The 18846-nt window shown below is 50.2% G+C and overlaps 3 protein-coding genes across 6 annotated transcripts in view; 2 read left to right on the plus strand and 1 right to left on the minus strand.

Annotated features, from left to right (window-relative positions):
* GFOD2 (Gfo/Idh/MocA-like oxidoreductase domain containing 2) overlaps positions 1 to 11083 on the plus strand; it is a 37861-nt gene extending 26778 nt beyond the window's left edge. For all 3 annotated transcript variants that reach the window (XM_003417022.4, XM_064273915.1, XM_010596739.2), the window contains one exon: positions 9546 to 11083. In XM_003417022.4, the coding sequence (XP_003417070.2) occupies positions 9546 to 10444 (899 nt within the window). In that variant the 3' untranslated portion in view covers positions 10445 to 11083. The remainder of the gene's footprint in view (positions 1 to 9545) is intronic.
* A 1334-nt stretch (positions 11084 to 12417) lies between these two features.
* Positions 12418 to 15318, minus strand: C21H16orf86 (chromosome 21 C16orf86 homolog). Its single transcript, XM_003417128.3, is given in 4 exon segments — positions 12418 to 14119; positions 14224 to 14436; positions 14781 to 14997; positions 15214 to 15318. Coding segments are annotated over 4 exon segments (945 nt in total). The 3' UTR covers positions 12418 to 13709.
* ENKD1 (enkurin domain containing 1) lies at positions 14984 to 18816 on the plus strand. 2 transcript variants are annotated; one of them, XM_003417127.4, is made up of 8 exons: positions 14984 to 15598; positions 15837 to 15930; positions 16033 to 16227; positions 16812 to 16984; positions 17935 to 18060; positions 18166 to 18329; positions 18430 to 18566; positions 18656 to 18816. In XM_003417127.4, exons 2-8 carry the CDS (start codon positions 15846 to 15848, stop codon positions 18814 to 18816), a joined length of 1041 nt encoding a protein of 346 aa, XP_003417175.1. In that variant the 5' UTR covers positions 14984 to 15598; positions 15837 to 15845. The 2 variants fall into 2 exon arrangements, with proteins under 2 accessions (XP_003417175.1, XP_023412342.1); XM_023556574.2 differs by having other exon boundaries at positions 14984 to 15930.
* The last annotated feature ends 30 nt before the right edge of the window (positions 18817 to 18846 follow it).

The following is an 18846-nucleotide window of genomic DNA, read 5'->3' on the forward strand; positions in this document are numbered from 1 at the left end:
AGGCACTGTCTGATGTCATTCTGGACATTCAGAGTAGTGTCACATAGGGGCCCTCCGTTCCTTCAGGATTCCACAGTCCAGTGGAGGAGACTAGAATAACATATATCACGAGGTAAGTGACAAAAGACTAAGTAACAGTTCAGGCTGCATATAATTAATTGATGGAGTAATTGTTTTTTTTTTTTTTGTAAGTTTTGGCCAGAAATTGTAGATGGTTTGTCTTTTCCAAGAACTCTCTGTGAGGACAGTGACACTGGAGCTATTCATTGGTCCCCAGATTCTTATGAGGGTACATAATGGTTCCCAGATTGAGTTCAGAAGAAGAGCTAAGCCAACATGTTAACAGAGGGCTAATTCAAGAGGAATCAAGCCACTGTGGTCACTTGACTCTTCACCATCCCTTGTGGCATGAATGTAGGCAGACACTGGTGAGGCAAAGTGTGTCCAGATGCAGAGCTCTGGAGGTTCTGTCTTCTTCCAGGATTTTAGGATCCCCACAGAGACCATTTCCAAGCTTTGCAGGAAGAAAGAGGAAACCCTGGGGTTCTTTGGCCACAAGCCTGTTGTTTCCTGTTTCCTGGTACAGGAAAACTCCGAACTTCGGGCCACTTAATGTAAACAGGAAGGAGCAGGGATGACCAGAGGCTTCTGAGATCTTCTGTGCAGCAGGGCCAATAGTCTTCTCTTCTGATCTATGCAGTGAGGAGTGTGAATGAGGATCCTTGGTCTGTTCGTGCAGGTACATGATCCCAAGGCCACGTTGGTGGGTCCAGGAGGGACCATGTCAGATGGACCCGCCCTCAGACACTGGCCACTCAGGCCCCAAAGGACTCAGAGGGCCTGTTATAACTATGAAGTTCTCTCCTTGTGTGCTTTCATTTTTTATTTTTAGTAAGAATTCTGACTTGACCTCAGCATAGATGGGAGAGGTCAGGAGAATTCCTCCACTTTTCCCAAAGAACTGGGCATGAGTGCATGAACTGCCGTAGACAGAGCACTGAACTCACTGGCATCAGGCCCCAGCTCCAGTCCTAATTCTGTCCCTCTCAACTCTGTCTGCCCTTCCGGCCTTTCGAAGATGTTACATGACTGCCCTCCTAGTGCTGACTGAGAGAGGCACTGGGATCACACTCCAAGGGGAGGCTGGGCTTTCCTGTTGTCTCAAGTAGAAGAGCAGATTTGTCTCCATTAAATTAATTTAAGAAGATAAGAATTAAATAAAGTAAGATTCTCTTTTGAAGGTAAACGTTCCCTGAGTTGAACATAGCCTAGAAATGAAAATAAATATTCTAAGTCATCTCAGACGTGAAAGACTTTTCTGTAGGCTGGTGGACCATGTTCAGATTAATACGTTGAAAGTGGGACACATTCTGTAAAGTTTTAGAAGTGTCTGGTTCTCATACACTGTTTAGATGGTGAACAGGACAAGCAGCACGTGTTGATAGCTGCAAAAATGCAGCATATTTAAAAGTCTTCAGAGTCAATATCCTGAAAGAGCCTGGATGCCACTCTCCCCAACTCTGTATTCCCATCCATGTATGAATCTCTTTATATATGTACAAGTGTATATTTTTCTGTTTCTCCCACATAGGTCTCTCTTTTTTTTTTTTTTGCCATTTTTTTCTCTCTCTTTGTGTTACTTCTGTGTTTTCATTAAGGATATGAGCTTTTGAAGGCTAGAAAAAAAGACATAATTACTTAGCATTTAAATTATGGTGTTGGTGAAAAATATTGAATATACCATGGATTTCCAGAAGAACAATCTGTCTTGGAAGAAGTAGAGCGAGGATATTCCTTAGAACCAAGGATGGTGAGACTTTGTCTCACTTACTTTGGGCATATTATCAGGAGGGACTGATCCCTGGAGAAGGACATCATGAGGGTCAGCGAATAAGAGGAAGACCCTCAGTGAGATGGATTGACACCATGGCTGCAACAGTGGGCTCAAACATAGCAGCGGTTGTGAGGGTGGTGCAAGACTGGGCAACATTTTGTTCTGTCATACATAGGATCACTATGAGTCGGAACTGATTTGACAGCAGCTAAAAAAAAAAAAAAACTTTTTTTTTTTTTTTTAACAACAACACAGCTATTAAAGTGTTCTAATTTTAGGTCAGATCTTTCAGACTTGTACTACATCAGAAGTTTATCATTATCATCTAAAGCTTCTACTTGATTAAGCATCCTTCTTGCATTGTGCTATACTAAGCATTATAAAAGGTAAGTCTTAGAGAATGAAAGCAATAGACTTGCAGGTATAAGGTCATATAAACCAAAAAAAAAAAAACCCATTCCCATGAGTCAATTCCAACTCATAGTGACCCTATAGGACAGAGTAGAACTGCTGCATAGGGTTTTCAGGAAGAGGCTGGTGGATTCAAACTGCCGTCCTTTTGGTTAGCAGCCAAGCTCTTAACCACTGTGTCACCAGGACATATAGGACTGTAAAAATGGCTTGTTCAAATTAATACCTTGAAAGTGGGACCCACTCTGTAAGGTTTTAGAACTTCTAACTTCACAAGAGGGAAGGAGAACCAAGATCAGTATCCCAAAGCTGATTGCTATTAGATGGAGGTTAGACAAACCACCTTTCTCCTCCATCCTTACTAATTCTGACACCAACCAGCCCTCCAACAGTACTCTACTTCTCTGCTGGGTTCAATAATTCATTGCAATGGCCACACAGAACTCACAGACAAAACTCACGATTATGGGGTTTATTAGGGAGGTAACAGGTTACAATTCAGGTTCAGAAATGCTCAGAATAAACAATTCTTCCTTCAGGACAGCCTCTTGCCAGCCATGCTTCCAGCCATGCCTGTCCCTGGTCCTCGGCCTCTGCCCAAAGCCACTCAGCTTTCTCTCTCCGTGGGCCAGGAAGCCCACCACACCATCTTCTGCTGCTGAGTCTCTGCTGCTACCACTTCTCACTGTCTTCCGGGTTATAGGTCACGCTCTCTCTCAGTCTCCTGCTTCCAGGAGCTTCTCAGCGCAGGGTAGGCTACAATTACCCTAGCTGCACAGTCCCGCCCAAACACCTGATGAAAGTTACAAGACCATGGCTAGAAAGCCACACAAAAGTAATCATTCGCACTGCAAGGACATAGACGGTTACTCTGCCAAAACTTTTCATCCCAGCCAGTAGTACTGTACTTTCTTCTTCTGGCAATCATGGGCATAAAATCCCAGGAATGTCAGGCCTGCGGGGACCTTGGAGAGAGCATCTAGTTAAGAGATTCTCGTGTGGTCCCTATACCAGCAGCATCAGCAACACCTGGGAACTTCTTCGAAATGCAAATTCTCAGGCCCCACCCCAGAACTACTGAATATCTGGGAGTGGGGCCCAGCAATCTGTGTTTGAATAAGCCTTCTAGGTGATTCTGACGCATGCTAAAGACTAAGAACCAATGATCTATTTCAACTTCTTTGTTTTCTATTTTGAAAACCTTGGTTACACCCCACAATGTCTTAGTGCTATAGGCAAAATTGCATTTTCATCCACTGTTAACCTTTTAGATCGTTAAGTTTTTACCTCCTTTCTGAGGCCATAAAGATGGTTTCTTGCCCTCATTCTTAGTTTTTCCTGAAGTTTATTATTGGATTTATCCTCCAGAGGTGTACTTTTCTTATCACAGCCCTTTCTTTCTGTTGATGTCTCCTTTTCCACTTTTGTCTGACCTTTTTTTTTTTTATTTTCATCTTCTACCTCAAATTCATCATGAAAGCTTTTCCATGAATTTCTTAAAGGGGAGAGGGACCCTACTGTGTTTTATTTCTTAGTTCAGAAGTCATTCAGGAAAATGTGTTTTACTGTGCAAAGTGCCCAAACATTCTTAACCACAATTGAATGTTTTCTTAAATCTGTCACTAACAGGTGGATTTCTTTGCCCAGTTCTTGGCACTTCTGTGCTTCATTAGAAAAACACTAAGTTTACCAGCCCTTTCCTTATGGGCTCTTGAGTGAACAAAAGACTACTCTTCAAGCATCCTCACCTAGATAATTTAATCCCAAGAACACCAGTCCCTTGGGAATCCTTCCCTGACCCTTAGTCCAGGTCAGATCCCCACTATATGCTTCCATGTCACCTTCATTGCTTTTATCACAAGGACAGCTGTACATTTACTTGTATGATAATTTGATTAGTGGCTGGCTTTCCCATTAAACTATAAGTTCTCTGAAGGTACAAACCATACTGAATTTTTGGTCGTATAAAAATAATCTGTTTTCTATCTCCAGTGCTTGGTTTAGGCCCTGGAGAAGGACATCATACTTTGTAGAGGGTGCCCAGTAAATACTAGTTGAATGAAGGCATTCACAAATATTACCCATGCAATCCCAGTCTGTTAGTGTGATTTAGTCTGGTGGCTTTCAAACTTACTTTTCTAGTAGCAGAACTTTTTTTGTTAGAAAGAAAAGTGTAAAGTCCCTGCATTTTATAAAACAGGCAAAAATGGCACTCTGCCTGGCTTGCTTCCCTGCCCTGTTGTTTGAAATCCCTTGTCTAGTCCCATGCCTTCAGGTGAGGAAACAAAGGCGTGTTCCTGGGCCAAGCGCTGTGACCCTGGTTTCCTGTGGTATGTTACTAGGGAATCGGAGGTGGTCTGCAGCAGCACTGGGCAATTTCTCTGGGCCTCTGGTGTTCTAGGCACATCACTCCCAGGCAATGTAGGGGATATGAGCTGGAGAGAGGTTTGCAGCTTGAAACTTGTTCATCCTCTAGAAAATCCAAGCTAAAAAGTGCTCGAAAGCCATGCTTTCCCTATTCTCTGGAGACTAAGAGCAGTCTCAGCTTCTCTAGTCTCTCCTTTGACTTCCTAGCAGGAAAGCTAGATAAACTTACATAAACTAGTCTTTCAAGGCAGCCCAAGTCTTTATAAGTGTAGAGACCCTGTGCAGGAGGCCGGCAAGAGCCGGTTTAACTCAAGATGGCCTTTAACTCCCATACCGATCATACTATCGGGGCCCTCAGTTCAAAAGCTCCTCTACTGTTCAGGCTCAAGAAGAGAGATTTCTCCCCCTTCCTTCACCTCTGTGTTATGAAACAGGGATTCTTTATCCTAGTTTTATCGCCACCAAACTCCCAGCAGCCACAAAAGTCCTTTTCTCTTCCCACATCCCCTTCCCAACCACCACCCTACACTTCAGTGTCCACCCCCACCCAGCAGTAAGCAGTGCCAGCAGGAAGCCTCTGAGGTGGCCTGAGCTGCAGCTCTCACGTGGACATTTGTATCTGAGAACCACATTTCCTGATTCCATCCCTGGTCAGCCCAGATGTGTCTAGTAGCCAACCAACCAACTTTTCATCAAGTATTATAATTTCCTGTTGGTGATCATGATATCCCACACAGCAAGGAACACTGGAGACTCTCTGATAGCAGATAGGAATAGCAGTCAGGGGCTAATCTCCCTGCAGGGCCCCTCCTGCCTGACCTCTGTGCCAAGGGCCTTTCCCCTCTCCTTGGCCTCCCTGCCTGCTCTGCCCAGCCCACACTGCTCCATGCCGTGGGCATGGAACTCATGGCCAACCATTCTCCTATTCTGCCTACACCTGTTATAAAGCTTTCATTATTATTTGGAGAAGAGTGGGAGATTAAAAAGTTGTAAACAGGAGTTATGTTATAGGCTGCTGATCTACATGTGTTCCTCCTTGCTATAGCATTGAGGTTCGTGCATAATATTGGGATTTCAGGCCTGAGACTCCCAAGTATGCAAATGGCAAGTGCTCTGTGGGTTGTTTGAGGGTCAGGGTGGTGGGCGTGGCAGGGGAGGAAGTGAGAGGGGCTGGAAGGATAGACCAAGACAAAAATTATCTCAGATGAGCTTGTCAGCTTCTACAGGGCAGGCTGGGTCTAACTCTAGAAGAAGCTTGATAAACAGTACGTATAATAAGGAAATATCTATGTTCATGTTGATTTTAAAACTTCTTCAAAAATCAGATTTTCAAATAATGAACGTAGAAATTACTTGGCTGGAAAATGTAGCTCCTGTGTGAGTCTTTAAATCAACCCAAGGTTGAGAAGGGAGAGTGTTGACATGTCATGGGGTTGTTAACCAATGTCATAAAATAATATGTATATTAACTGTTTAATGAGAAACTAGTTTCTTCTGTAAACCTTCATCTAAGGTACAGTTAAAAAAAAAACTAAATCACTACAGACCTTTTTTTTCTGAGTATGTATGACGTCTGATGAGTCTCTCCCATGCCAATGGTAAACACTGACAGAATTGTGCAGGGCTGGGCACATTACACATACTACCTCATTTGACTGAATCTTGTCTTACACCCTGAGGTGGAAGTGACTCTCATTTTATAGTGTAGTAATCCAAAGCCCAGAGAGGTTAAGGAACTGCCCATGTCATTCAGCAATGAAGGGAGAGAACCAGGATTGGAACATAGAAATGTCTGGCCCCAAGCCCAAGTTTAGCACCAGTAACTGACTCTTCTGGGGCAGTCAGCTGTCCTGGGGCCCATCCATCCTGTGGGGCATTGATCATTTGTATAAAATGGTTTTTTTTGCTTGGAAAATGTGTTACCTTATGATTGCCATTGTTTCTGCTGCAAGGTGGCTAGTTGAGTCCCCTCCTGAGCCTGTGTGAGTGGGATCCATCTGAGTCCATCAGGGGAAGCTGTACTCTGCCTGCAGTGGGCCACCAGAGATTATCTATGCTTCAACCATTGTCCCGTCTGAAAGCACTCAGAAAACTTGCAGAGGACTGAGAGCATAAACTTTGGGATCCAGAGAAGGCACAATCCTGCCCTAGTTGCCCCCAGACATAGGCATCCAGGCTTGGAGGCCACCTCTCTAATCAGGAAGTACCTGTGGAGTGCGGGAGTAGAGCTTGGAGAGCCCTGAAGAAGAAGCCCAAGTGCATACATTGCTCAGAGTGGTCTTCAGCTGAGAGTAACCACCCACCACCTCGATGGAGCCTGGCCTGCCTGTCAGCCCTCTCTTCAGTAATTGTTGCCTCTCCCTATCAACCATGCCTTTCTGCCCAGCAGCCACCATCTCACCTCTAGGAGCTAGAGGAGAATGAGCAGGACAGGGACCATAGTAAGCAAAGAGAACAAAATGAAAGTTTTGTAAGGGACACATCATGTATGGCCACTGTAATGACTTTGGCTGTTATTCTGAATTATATGAGAGGAGTGATATGATCTGCTGCATCTTAAGTTTTAACAGAGTTACTCAAGCTATTGTGTTGAGAAGAGACTGGTGTAGGCAAGGGCAGAAGCAGGGAGACCAGTTAAGCAACGATTGCAATAATCCAGGCAATCACTGTGAAATGTGGCGTCTGGGGTCTTAAATGCTAACAAGCGGCCATCTTAGATGCATCAGTTGGTCTCAACCCACCTGGAGCAAAGGAGAATGAAGAACACCAAGGTCACACGATAACTAAGAGCCCAAGAGACAGAAAGGGCCACATGAACAAGAGACCTACATCATACTGAGACCAGAAGAACTAGTTGGTGCCCGGCCACAATCGATGACTGCCCTGACAGGGAGCACAACAGAGAACTCCTGAGGGAACAGGAGATCAGTGGGATGCAGACCCCAAATTCTCATAAAAAGACCATACTTAATGGTCTGACTGAGACTAGAGGAATCACGGCGGCCATGGTCCCCAGACCTTCTGTTGGCCCAGGACAGGAACCATCCCCGAAGACAACTCATCAGACATGGAAGGGACTGGACAATGGGTTGGAGAGAGATGCTGATGAAGAGTGAGCTACTTGTATCAGGTGGACACTTGAGACTGTGTTGGCATCTCCTGTCTGGAGGGGGGATGGGAGGATAGAGTGAGTTGGAAGCTGGCAAAATTGTCATGAAAGGAGAAACTGAAAGGGCTGACTCATTAGGGGGAGAGCAAGTGGGAGTACGGAGTAAGGTGTATATAAACTTATATGTGACAGTCTGACCTGATTTGTAAACGTTCACTTGAAGCTCAATAAAAGTTAATAAAAAAAAAAAATAATAATCCAGGCAAAAAATGGTAGTGACGTGGACCAGGAAGGTGGCAGTGGTGGTAGTGTGAACTCATCAGATTCTGGATGTAGTTTGAAAGCCGAGCCAACAAGAGTTACTGATAATTAAAAATGGGGCAGGGGGACATTGGTGATTTTGGCTCAAGAAACAGGGGAACGGAGTTGCCGTTGATTGAGATGGGGAAGACTTAGGGAGAAAGTATCAAGAGTTCAGTTTTGGATTCCTCCCCCAAACTTATTCCTTCACCTTAAATATCTTTGTGAGTGATACTACTGAGCATCTATCTATCTAATTCCTGCATTTCTTATAGATGCCATGTGACTCCTCCATCCCCATTTCCTAGCACATGCACCCAGGACTTTAGGAATCCTAACCTTGGGCCTTTCCTACCTCGGTGTGTTTGTGCATGCAAGTTCTTTCTGTCTGGATGCCCTTTCCCCGTTACAACCCTGGAACATCTGCTCCCTTTAAGACAACCTCAGTGTCACTCCCTTATGAAGCCTTCCCTCATCCTGCCACCTGCAGGGCAAGTTGCTCTGTGCTCCCACCAAACTTGAGCCTGTTCCCTCAAGAAGCCCATGACGTCTTCACCTTTCACCCAAAGATCAGACAGGCCCATAAAAAAAACAAGATGAAATGGGCACACCAGTCCAGGAGCAAGAATGAGAAGGCAGGAGGGGACATAAAAGCTGATAACAGGGAACCCAAGGTTTAGAAAGGAAGAGTGTTGACATGTCATGGGGGAGGCAACCAGTGTTACAAAACAATATGTGTATTAATTGTTTAACGAGAAACTGATTTGCTCTGTAAACCCTCATCTGAAATTGAAAAAAAAAAAGAAGCCCAAGATTCTTGAGGGAGTCATGATAGTGGAATTTGAGTCATTCACCATGGGCAGTGTCTATAGAATGAGTAATGGAATAACTGGGTGCTTTCACCTTTCCCCAGCTTGCCGTCACTCATAAACCTATGTATGTGTCTAATCTATACCGTTTCTTGGGCTTTATAAGTTTTCTATTTGAAGGTATTTCTTTTAACTTTTTAAACTTTTGAAGGTAGGATTTCTTTTAACTTGAACCACCCTAAGCTTCCAGGGGTGCCCTAGGTGTTGGTGTCTTGTGGCTGCTCATACTCCCATGAGTGTTGGAGTTTTAAACCATAGCTGACAGTGCAGAGCCCATCACAATAGAATAAAGATTAGATTCTCTTGCCCCAAGATATCTAACCAGCGCATAAAGATATGGAACCATGTCCAAGAAGCATGTCCACCTCTCCATCTGACCTTTCTTTACCTCCCACTCCCGGTTTATGTCTTCTGCCTCTGCAAGTTTCACTTTTCCCTAAGAACTTGTCTTGCTTCGACCCATAAGTATTTCTTCAGTCCCAATCACAGGCACTGTTTTCTGTTCAAGCTGAGCTACCTTGCTTCCTTTCCAAGGCCACCTCCTGGTTCCGTAGGAGGCTTCCCTGGAACCATCTGCCTTGAAGAAACTAGGTTTTTTTTTTTGGAGTGTAACCCCCTTGGAACTGTGAGATTTCCTGTTGTGTTTTATTCTCAGGTATTGGGAAGAATGTGGTGTGTGAGAAGGCAGCAACCTCGGTGGATGCCTTCCGGATGGTGACAGCCTCGCGCTACTACCCACAGCTGATGAGCCTGGTGGGGAACGTGCTGCGCTTCCTGCCTGCCTTCGTGCGCATGAAGCAGCTGATTGCGGAGCACTATGTGGGTGCGGTGATGATCTGCGACGCCCGCATCTACTCGGGCAGCCTGCTCAGCCCCAGCTATGGCTGGATCTGTGACGAGCTCATGGGTGGCGGGGGCCTACACACCATGGGCACCTATATTGTGGACCTGCTGACCCACCTGACAGGCCGGAGAGCTGAGAAGGTACACGGGCTGCTCAAGACTTTTGTGAGGCAGAATGCGGCCATCCGTGGCATCCGGCATGTCACCAGCGATGACTTCTGCTTCTTCCAGATGCTCATGGGTGGGGGGGTGTGCAGCACAGTGACGCTCAACTTCAACATGCCAGGCGCCTTTGTCCACGAGGTCATGGTGGTGGGCTCTGCAGGCCGCCTTGTTGTTCGTGGGGCTGACCTGTACGGGCAGAAGAACTCTGCCACACAAGAGGAGCTGCTCCTGAGGGACTCACTGGCCGTGGGTGCAGGACTGCCTGAGCAGGGGCCACAAGATGTCCCGCTGCTCTATCTGAAGGGCATGGTGTACATGGTGCAGGCCCTGCGCCAGTCCTTCCAGGGGCAGGGTGACCGCCGCACCTGGGACCACACCCCTGTTGCCATGGCCGCCTCATTCGAGGACGGGTTGTACATGCAGAGTGTGGTGGATGCCATCAAAAGGTCAAGCCGATCCGGGGAGTGGGAGGCTGTGGAGGTGCTGACAGAGGAACCTGATGCCAACCAGAACCTGTGTGAGGTGCTTCAGCGGAATAACCTGTGAGCATGTACGTGGGCTCCCTGCCATGGGGCGCGGGGATCAGGAGCCGTGGCAGGAGGGCATGGCAGAGGAGGTGGCTTTTGTTTAACAAGTCCACTTGTGCTGGGTCTGGGTAAAGCCTAAGGTGACCCTGGGCAAACACCCTCTCCATCCGCTCATTTACTCCTCAGACTGGCAGGGCAGGGAATATTCTGTTGACCTGGGCCAGTACAGTGTGTGCAGGTGGTGCTGCTGCCAGGTCTCTGAATCGCTACACTGTTTAGCAGGGCCTGCAAAAGCTTGACCTGGGGGCTTTTCCAGCCAGATTTGTGGTCCTGAGAGGGTGAGAAAGCACAACAAGGAGCCAGCTTGGCTGATCCCTCAGGCTGGGGAGAAAGGACAAGAAGCCTTGTTTCCATGCCTTTCCTGGGCTGGGGCATCTCAGGAATGGTGAGGGCAGCATGTCATCCTTTAAGGATCCTCCCTTTCTCTTCCTGGGGAGCAGGCCCTTCAGGCCTCCAGGCTGTCCCTCTGTGATGGGGAAGAGGGGATTTCTTAATTAGGTAACCTCTTGGGCTATTAAAGGGGACCTGATTTGGCAGAGAGGAAACAAGGGAGAGGTTTAGAACATCTGATAAATGTTAATAAAGAGAGAGAATACGACATCATGGCATGTGGTTTTTGGTTTTTGTTTGTGTGGTAGTTTGGGTTTTTGTTTGTCTTTAATAATGAAAGGCTTATTTATTGCTGTACATTGTTCAGATCTCTGTCTCTCCTCTCAGTTTCTCAGCAGCTCTGAGCCTGGCATGGGCCCTTCACTTTCCAGGGGGCGGCCCTGGCCACTGCCCTGCTCTTGTCACTGTGGCCCTCATGGCCAAGTCCTAAGATTCCTCCAAACAAATGTCTTTCTTCAGAGAGCAGGACTCAAGACTCCCTGAGGAGGCCCTGTGAGGCCCACGGTTACAGGGAGACAGTTTGGGGTCAGGAGGGAGTTCTGTTCTTCAAATCCTGGAGTTGGCACCAAGGGAATCTCAAAAGAGAGGAGGTGAGGAGTACTTCCAGAGAAGCTGGAGGGAATGGGCTGGAAAAGGAAGGGCTCCATGCATTGGCCCTTGGAGTGGTTTAGCTGAAAGCTGCCTGGGCCAGCCAGCTAGTTAACCAGCCAACCTTTTATGAACTGTGTTCTACACAGGGATAGTCATTTTTACCATGTAAGTCAGAGGTGGGGTGAGTATTGGGAGAAGGTCCTTCAATCCCTTTTGTTTTCTTGTCTCGCTTTGACAGCCTGCCAGGATTGTTAAGCCTGGACCAATCTCTGTTCCCTTCTCTAATCTTCCCTCTCTGCTCTGCCCTGGCTCCTTGCCAGAAAGGCTTAGGAGGGCTTCCTTTTCCTTTTGGCACCCCTTATAGAAGTCACCAGGCTTGTTTTCCTGTATTGTCCTGGTTGCAAATTATTATCCTTTTGAGATAAAACAATGAGTAGTGTTGGACTGTGTTCACTGCATGCTGGGCCCTCCCAGGGTAGACACTTCATGTGCTTTATTTTAATCTCTAAACAACTCTATGAGGTAGTATTATTAATATTCCCATTGTTCAGATCAGAAAATTGAGGCACAGAAAGCCAAAATTACTTGCATTGTATAAGCTGTAAGTGATGAAGCCAAGACCCAGTCAGGACCAGTCAGAGCCTAACCCTGAACTACCCATTTCTCCAGCACTGGTGAATTCTCAGACTCTTGACTGCACATATGTTGCTGCCCCCACTCCCACTGGGGTATTCAGCCAGATTGTTGCCTTCTCCCTATAGCTGGAGTCAGCCTGGCCTGAGCTAGGAGGTGGACTGCAGAGACCCCACTGCCAGGCAAGATGCTGACAGTGAAGAGTTAAAGAGTGAGTGTCTACCCACCCTGCTCCTGGGAATGATGGTCACAGCTCCAGGTCTGTCCCCTGGTGTCCTACTAGGTCCCTCCTAAATTTGGGGATTTACCCAGAAAACAGATATCCATTGGGCCTGACTCAGATGCTTCTGCACAAGAAAGTGCCATGTTGTTGACTCAGAATGGCACTTAAGTTTTTAGAGGAATCTGCCGCCAGCTCTTTGTTTACCAAGGCAGATTTCTAGATGCCCTGGGGCCACTTTTATGAGCACCCCTGGTTCTCTGGAAACACCCCCAGAACCTAGATCCATGACCAGAGGAGTAGGAGGTGGGCTTTGAAATGGCGCGCATGCGTGCCTGTGGCCAAGGAAGCCAGCAGGGTTCTGGTCCCTAGGGGTGACTGAGCCTGCAACTGTGGTTCCAGGCTTGTCCTGCAGTGGCCCCTACTGGAGGAAGGTGGCATCACCACCTCCCAGAACCTATTTCCCAAATCAGGATGTCAGCCAACTCTTCCTCTGGTCAAAGTAAAACAAGGTTTTACCAGGCCAGTGAAAATACGTTGAACCTCTTAGAGTTTTCTCTCGGAGCAGCAACCAGGTGAGCGCTTCCAAAATACTTGTTGCTTACTATCCAACTCCAAACCAAATCTAGGCCTTGTACTCACCTAGACAATCACAGCCTCCTCACCTCCCTGTCCCCAGTAACTTTCTCCTCATTCTGTCCTTCACACTGAAGCCCAAGCAATCTCTCCAGAATGTCAGGCTGAGATCCTTCCTTGCCTATACCACTTCCTGCCAGGAAAAAGGCATGGACACTGCTGTCACCAGAGGCCACTCCTTGGGCAAGGTCTGTTCCAGTTGTGGCCTGGCAACAAATGGAAAGTGTTCCAAAGTCTGCCACTCTTCAGACAGTCGTATGAACTGTGCCACCTCAGAGGGGGGTTCCTAAGTGCTGGTCCACAAATGCAAGTCAGACCAAATACAGGTCACCTCCCTGGGAGACAGGGAACAAGGGCAAGTCCCTATTTCCTGTGGCCTCACAGACCCTTTCTCTGCTCCAAGTCCCTCCTTAGTCACTTCCCCCTTGATCCCTCACTGTCAGCCTGAGGAGCTTTTAACTGCACAGAATCCAGGCCCCACCCCTCAGATTCTGATTCAGTGAGATCTGGGGTGGTGCCCAGGAATCTATTTTTGTCAAGTTCCCAAGTATTCAGATGATCCGTTGGGCTTTAAACCAGGCACTGGGTAATCTCGCAGTCTCAGAAAATGAAAAAATGTTTATTGTCAGCAAGCCCAAGTTTCCAGCAAGTGGGGGCATGGGCCAATTCTACCTTCCACCTGAGGGCCTAGGCCCAGAGGCTGCTGCTCTGGTTCAGGCTTGGGGGGAGGGGAGCCACCAGTGGGGCAGGACAGTCACTTGTACTGAGGAGAGAGCGGGGGCACAAGCGGAGCAGCACAAACACTCAGCATCTTGTTGATGTCCACCTGGTTTGATTTATCCACCTCGGCCGTGAGCCGGCTGCTGACCCCCAAGCTGGGCAGACCCCCAGGTTCCTCTCCAGCCTCCTCTGCCAGGGGATCCAGAATGTGGGTGGGAGGCACTAACATTTTGGGGCAGGGAAAAGCAAGGTCTAAGCCCAGCTCACCTGCCACGGGCGGCAAGGCCTGCAGTTGCTCCACACCCGCCTCCATGGGGACCAGGGCCAGCTCCGACTGGGGCTCCACCTCGGCCTCTGCCTCCCTACCCCCTTCCCCTGCCTGGTTCAGCTCAGGGTTGCAATAGTTGATGTACTGGTACAGGGGTCGAAGGCGCTGAGCCTTTCCTGAAAAGACCCAGGATAGGGCAGGGCTGGAGCACCAGGCTGTGCCATGTTTTAGGGGGACCAGCAGGCAGGGGAGAAAGGGGAGGCCCAGGGCTGCCACTCACGCTCTAGCCCCAAGGTCTCTGAGGAGGCAGACACGGTGCTAACTGTAGCTGGGAGTGCGGGGGCCCCCAGACTCTTGCGCTTCTTAGGTTTTTTGTGCTGTTTGGAGGATGGTGAGGGCTCGCTACCTTCTGGCTCCCCCTTCTGCAGCAGCAGACCCAATGGCAGCTCAGCTTCGGCCCTAGGATGGGCATGGTGACTAGCCCCTGGGGAGGCTGGGGGACCACAGCCATGGACGGGAAGCCTGAGGAGCCAGCCTGTGCCCCGTGCCTAGGGGATAGCCCTGCCTGCCCACCACCCAGGCCAGATACCTACCACTTTCCTGGTCAGTGAGGGCCCCCAGGCCAGCAGGGGCCCAGAGCATATGAGCTCAGTCCCCTCCAAGACCTTCAGGCTCCCTCTCTCTGGGTGCTCTCTAACAGGACTCTTGAGGGACAAAAGAGGTGGGAAGTGATGGTGGTGGCAGGGGATAAGGGTCTGCCCTACAGGAGTGCAGGCTTTAGGAATGCTGGGGTGTGAGCCCCACTTCCCATCCCTGCAGCCCCTTCCCTCTGAAAGCCCCCTTACTTGACTGGCTTTCTCTTCAGACCATGACTGGGCCTCACAATGGAAGCTAGGGGTCTGGGGCCTGTCTCCTCTATAGCCTCCACGGCTGGCTTGAGCCTCTCCTCCTGGAGCACTGGTTCTGAGGCTGGTTCTGTTCGGCACTTATCTTCACCCTGGGTCTGGCAGGTTTCAAGGGCTGGCACTAGACATTGGTCTCCTGTCACTGGACACTAGAGGTGACACATAGGGTATCGGTCACCATGACCAAATGATACAGGGATCAGACGTTAGAGCCCAACATTAGACAAAGACACCCCATAAGGGGGACCAGCCTGTGCCCCTTCCCGCCCTTGGATCCTGTCCTGGCAGTTAGAGGATCAGGGTTGCCCAGAGTTCGGCCCTCTTGAGCGCCGCAGGCCAGTCAGGTCAGGCGGCCAGATGGTCACCTCGGAGCTCTGAACTAGGTCACCGGGCGCCTCTGCCAGCAGTGCCAGACCCGTGGTGGTCCCATCCTGGGGCCCGTAACGTCTCTCCGCCCCTGCTGAGGCCATGGCTGCGCGGGGTCAGCGCATCCTCCAAGGCAGCTTGGCCGGCGGACCCCGAGGGGCTGGTCTGGTGGACCCCACACCGACTCCTGAGACGCGCGGAGAGGTGAGGACAAGAGCTGGGAAGGATGACTGGAGGCCGCTCCGCCCCACCTCCGCTGAAACTACAAGCCCCGGAAGGCTTTGCATCAGCGGTATTGACCCCTAACCTCAGGGACGGAAGCCATTGTTGCCTGGCAACAGCAACTCCCGTCGGGTCGCCGCAGCTGGAGGCGGAACAGTTCTGGTGAGACCTCTGCCCGGGTGTTGCGGGGGAGGGGCCGCGAATCAGGCAGGGAAGTGGACTAGGATCAGAGGCCGCGGGGGCAGCGGGTCAGGGCCAAGGGGTGGGACGGGGTACGAGGAGGGGGCCGGGAATGGAGGGCACCACCGAGGTCAGGGTCCGGGTCGCGGGGGAAGTGCAGGACTGGGGAAGACTGGGTCTTGGGATGCGCAGCCCGACACGACTCGACGCACCTTTGCAGAGCGGCGACATGTGCGAAGGCCCGTCCCGCATCTCGGGTCCCATACCCCCTGACCCTACGCTCTGCCGCGAGTACTACCGGCGGCCGGCCTCGGGTGAGTGGGGGCGGGAGGTGGTGGGGCGGCCCCCGCTTCCTCCTGGGGGGGCGGCCCCTGCTTCCTACTGAGCCGCACACTCCACCTCGCCCCACCCCTCAGCCCAGGGGCGACTGGAGGGAAACGCGCTGAAGCTGGACCTGCTGACGTCGGACCCGGACCTGGACACTGCCCCTCCCCGGGGCCCCCGCATCGGTCCCGGAGCCCTAGAGATCCTGGAACGTGGCCAGCGCGGTGTGGGGGCCGTGCTGCTGCAACTCGGGGATATCTCCCTAACCCCAAAAGCCTCTCCGAAGAGTAAGTCCTGGAAAGAAGGGGCAGCTAGGCGAATATCGGCGGTCAAAAGTGGAGATCAAAAGCCGCAGCTCCTCTTTCCCGACCGGCGCCCAGGCTTTTGCCTCTCTGAGGCTCAGTTTCCCCAACTATAAAAGAAGGAAAACAGTGCACTACTTCCTCTCAGGAAAGAACTGAATGAGGTAGTCCCTGGGAAGCCTCAGCTTCATGCATTCAGGCATCGAAGCAACGTCGTTTATCGTATGCCTAGTGTGTGCCAGGCCTTACAGGTGCTAGGAAAGTGGGGTTGAAGACAAGCATGGGTCATCATGAGTCAAGGTGGGAGACAAGAGATTAATATAATGTATAAGATGTTCAATGACATACTTCACAACAAGAAGGTAAAATGTGATCAGGCATAGGAGATGATTACTATGTAAAGAAGGAAACAAGATGATGAGGTGGAGTGTGTGTATAGATCTAACTTAGGTGGAGAAGTCAGGGAGATCTTTCTGTAAGTGGCAGGGTGTGGGAATGTGTGTGAACTAGTGTGAGTTGGATTGAATCAGTTGCACATAGGACAGGGCCTGGCGGCATCTCTTCCCCAGGGAAGGACCCCAAAGACCATGAGAAGGAGAACTTAAGACGTATCAAGGAGATACAGAGGCGCTTCCGGGAGCAGGAGCGCAGCCGGGAGCAGGGCCAGCCCAGGCCCCTGAAGGCTCTGTGGCGTTCACCCAAGTATGACAAGGTGGAGTCCCGGGTCAAGGCCCAGCTGCAGGTACCTGCCTTGGGGAGTGAGAAGTATTGCCCATCTTGTTGATCAACAGGCAGTTATACCCTGACCTGGGTTATGGGAAGGGATGAAAAATCACAGGGGACTTAGGTAACAGAGGACTAAGAGATACCTGGACCTGCTGCAGGGTTGGGCTGGGAGCCTTCTCAGAAGTGGTGATGGTTGGGCTGATCCTGATTGACAAGAATTAGGCAAGGGGAGAGTAGGCGAGCATGTTCCATAGAGATGGAACTTCACAGAGGCCAGAGTGTGTAACTTGCTGTAAGGGGAGAAGAGCACAGATTAAATAAAGAAGTCAGCTGGACCCCAGTCATAAAGGGCCACCCAGGCCCCTTTCAACCTTTATTTTTGAAGGCAGAGGGAAGGGCAGGGTGGAGGCATGGGGGTAGGATGTATCTTGAGTAGATAGTGGCACCATTCCACTACCCAGGGACCTCAGGAAGAGGTGCAGGGTTGAGATGACAACAAGGTCTCATGTGGATATGCAGAGGCCATAGCGTTTGTGGGACTGCCAAAATGTGGGAGTGTATCCAGGAAGCAGATGGATATTCAGGTCTGGATCTCAGGAATAAGACTCAGAAGTTACTGAGGATCAGACTGAGGATGATGGGACAAGAGAAGTGACTCCTGGATTAAAGGGCTTGGAGGCCAGCTGTCAGTGACCTTAAGGAGCCAAAGCCAGGAAGGTTGGCTAGGAAAGGAAGAGAGAGTGTAGCTAGGGCCAAGAATGAGGTAGGAGAAGGAATGCTGTGTTGTTTTCTTAAAGATGTGAGACACTCACACGTGCTGATGAGAAGTGTTCCTTCAAGAGGGAGGAGGCCCACAGGGATGGGGATAGAGAGGTCCTGAGAAGCAAAAGGAACAGAGGCACAGTCTTGTGGCTTGAGACCCTGACCTCAGCCTGACTGATTCCTCTGCTGCGCCCTGCCCTCCAGGAGCCTGGCCCTGCTTCTGGGACAGAACGTGTCCACTTCCTGAGGGCACACTCCCGCTGTGGCCCTGGGCTCCCACCACCCCGTGTCCCCAGTCCCCAGCTAGCCCCACCAGATCCCAATGCTAAGGTGAGAGGATGCATGGGAGCTGGGAAAAGGTTGGGTAGGGGTTCAGGGGGGCTCAGAGGCATAACACAGTGCTGTCTGCCCCACCATGCTTGCCATGCATCGCAGGGTCCAGGCCTAGGTGTGGACTTCATTAGCCACAATGCCCGCACTGCCAAGAGGGCCCCCCGGCGGCATTCCCGTTCACTGCAGATCCTGGCACAGGTGCTACAACAGCAACGGCAAGCCCAGGAGCACTACAACGCTACACAGAAGGGCCAGGTGCCCCATTAGTAGGTCCCACAGCCCAATGCCCAGGGTGGGGGGTGTCTATGGAGGGTGGGAGCCAATCTGAGCCCTGAAGTCATCAGCCCTGAATCTGTGCATCCACAGCTTGTTGGAGCGCAGGGATCTGTGGCGGCGGGAGGCTGAAGCCCGTCAGCACAGCCAGCCAGACCCTGCAATGCCCCCTGGGCACACACGCATACCTGAGAACCAGCGGCTAGAGACACTTAACTCTTTGCTCCAGAGTGAGTACTTGGGCAAGGGGGCTGGATGGGGATCCGCTGGGGACCATGTACCCCTGCCCAACCCTCACTCTTTATGGGACCCCCTGTAGGCCAGAGCCAACTGCTTCGTGAGCTGATACTACTGCCTGCTGGGGCAGACTCGCTGAGAGCTCAGGGCCACCGTGCTGAGCTGGACCAGAAGCTGGTGCAAATAGAGGAAGCCATCAAGATCTTTTCCCGCCCCAAGGTCTTTGTGAAGATGGATGCCTGAGTCCCTTTGTGGGGATAGTGTCATAAGCCC

Source organism: Loxodonta africana, chromosome 21 (genome assembly GCF_030014295.1).
Source record: "Loxodonta africana isolate mLoxAfr1 chromosome 21, mLoxAfr1.hap2, whole genome shotgun sequence".
In the NCBI taxonomy this organism is placed as follows: Eukaryota; Metazoa; Chordata; class Mammalia; order Proboscidea; family Elephantidae; genus Loxodonta; species Loxodonta africana.

What these genes read in the sequence shown, in the direction of transcription:
- ENKD1 (XM_023556574.2), top strand. Translation starts at nt 15,729, where the DNA reads ATGGAGGGCACCACCGAGGTCAGGGTCCGGGTCGCGGGGGAAGTGCAG. An exon ending in GGGTCAAGGCCCAGCTGCAG is followed by an intron (nt 16,985 to 17,934) that starts GTACCTGCCTTG and finishes CCTGCCCTCCAG; the next exon opens with GAGCCTGGCCCTGCTTCTGG. An exon ending in CACCAGATCCCAATGCTAAG is followed by an intron (nt 18,061 to 18,165) that starts GTGAGAGGATGC and finishes CATGCATCGCAG; the next exon opens with GGTCCAGGCCTAGGTGTGGA.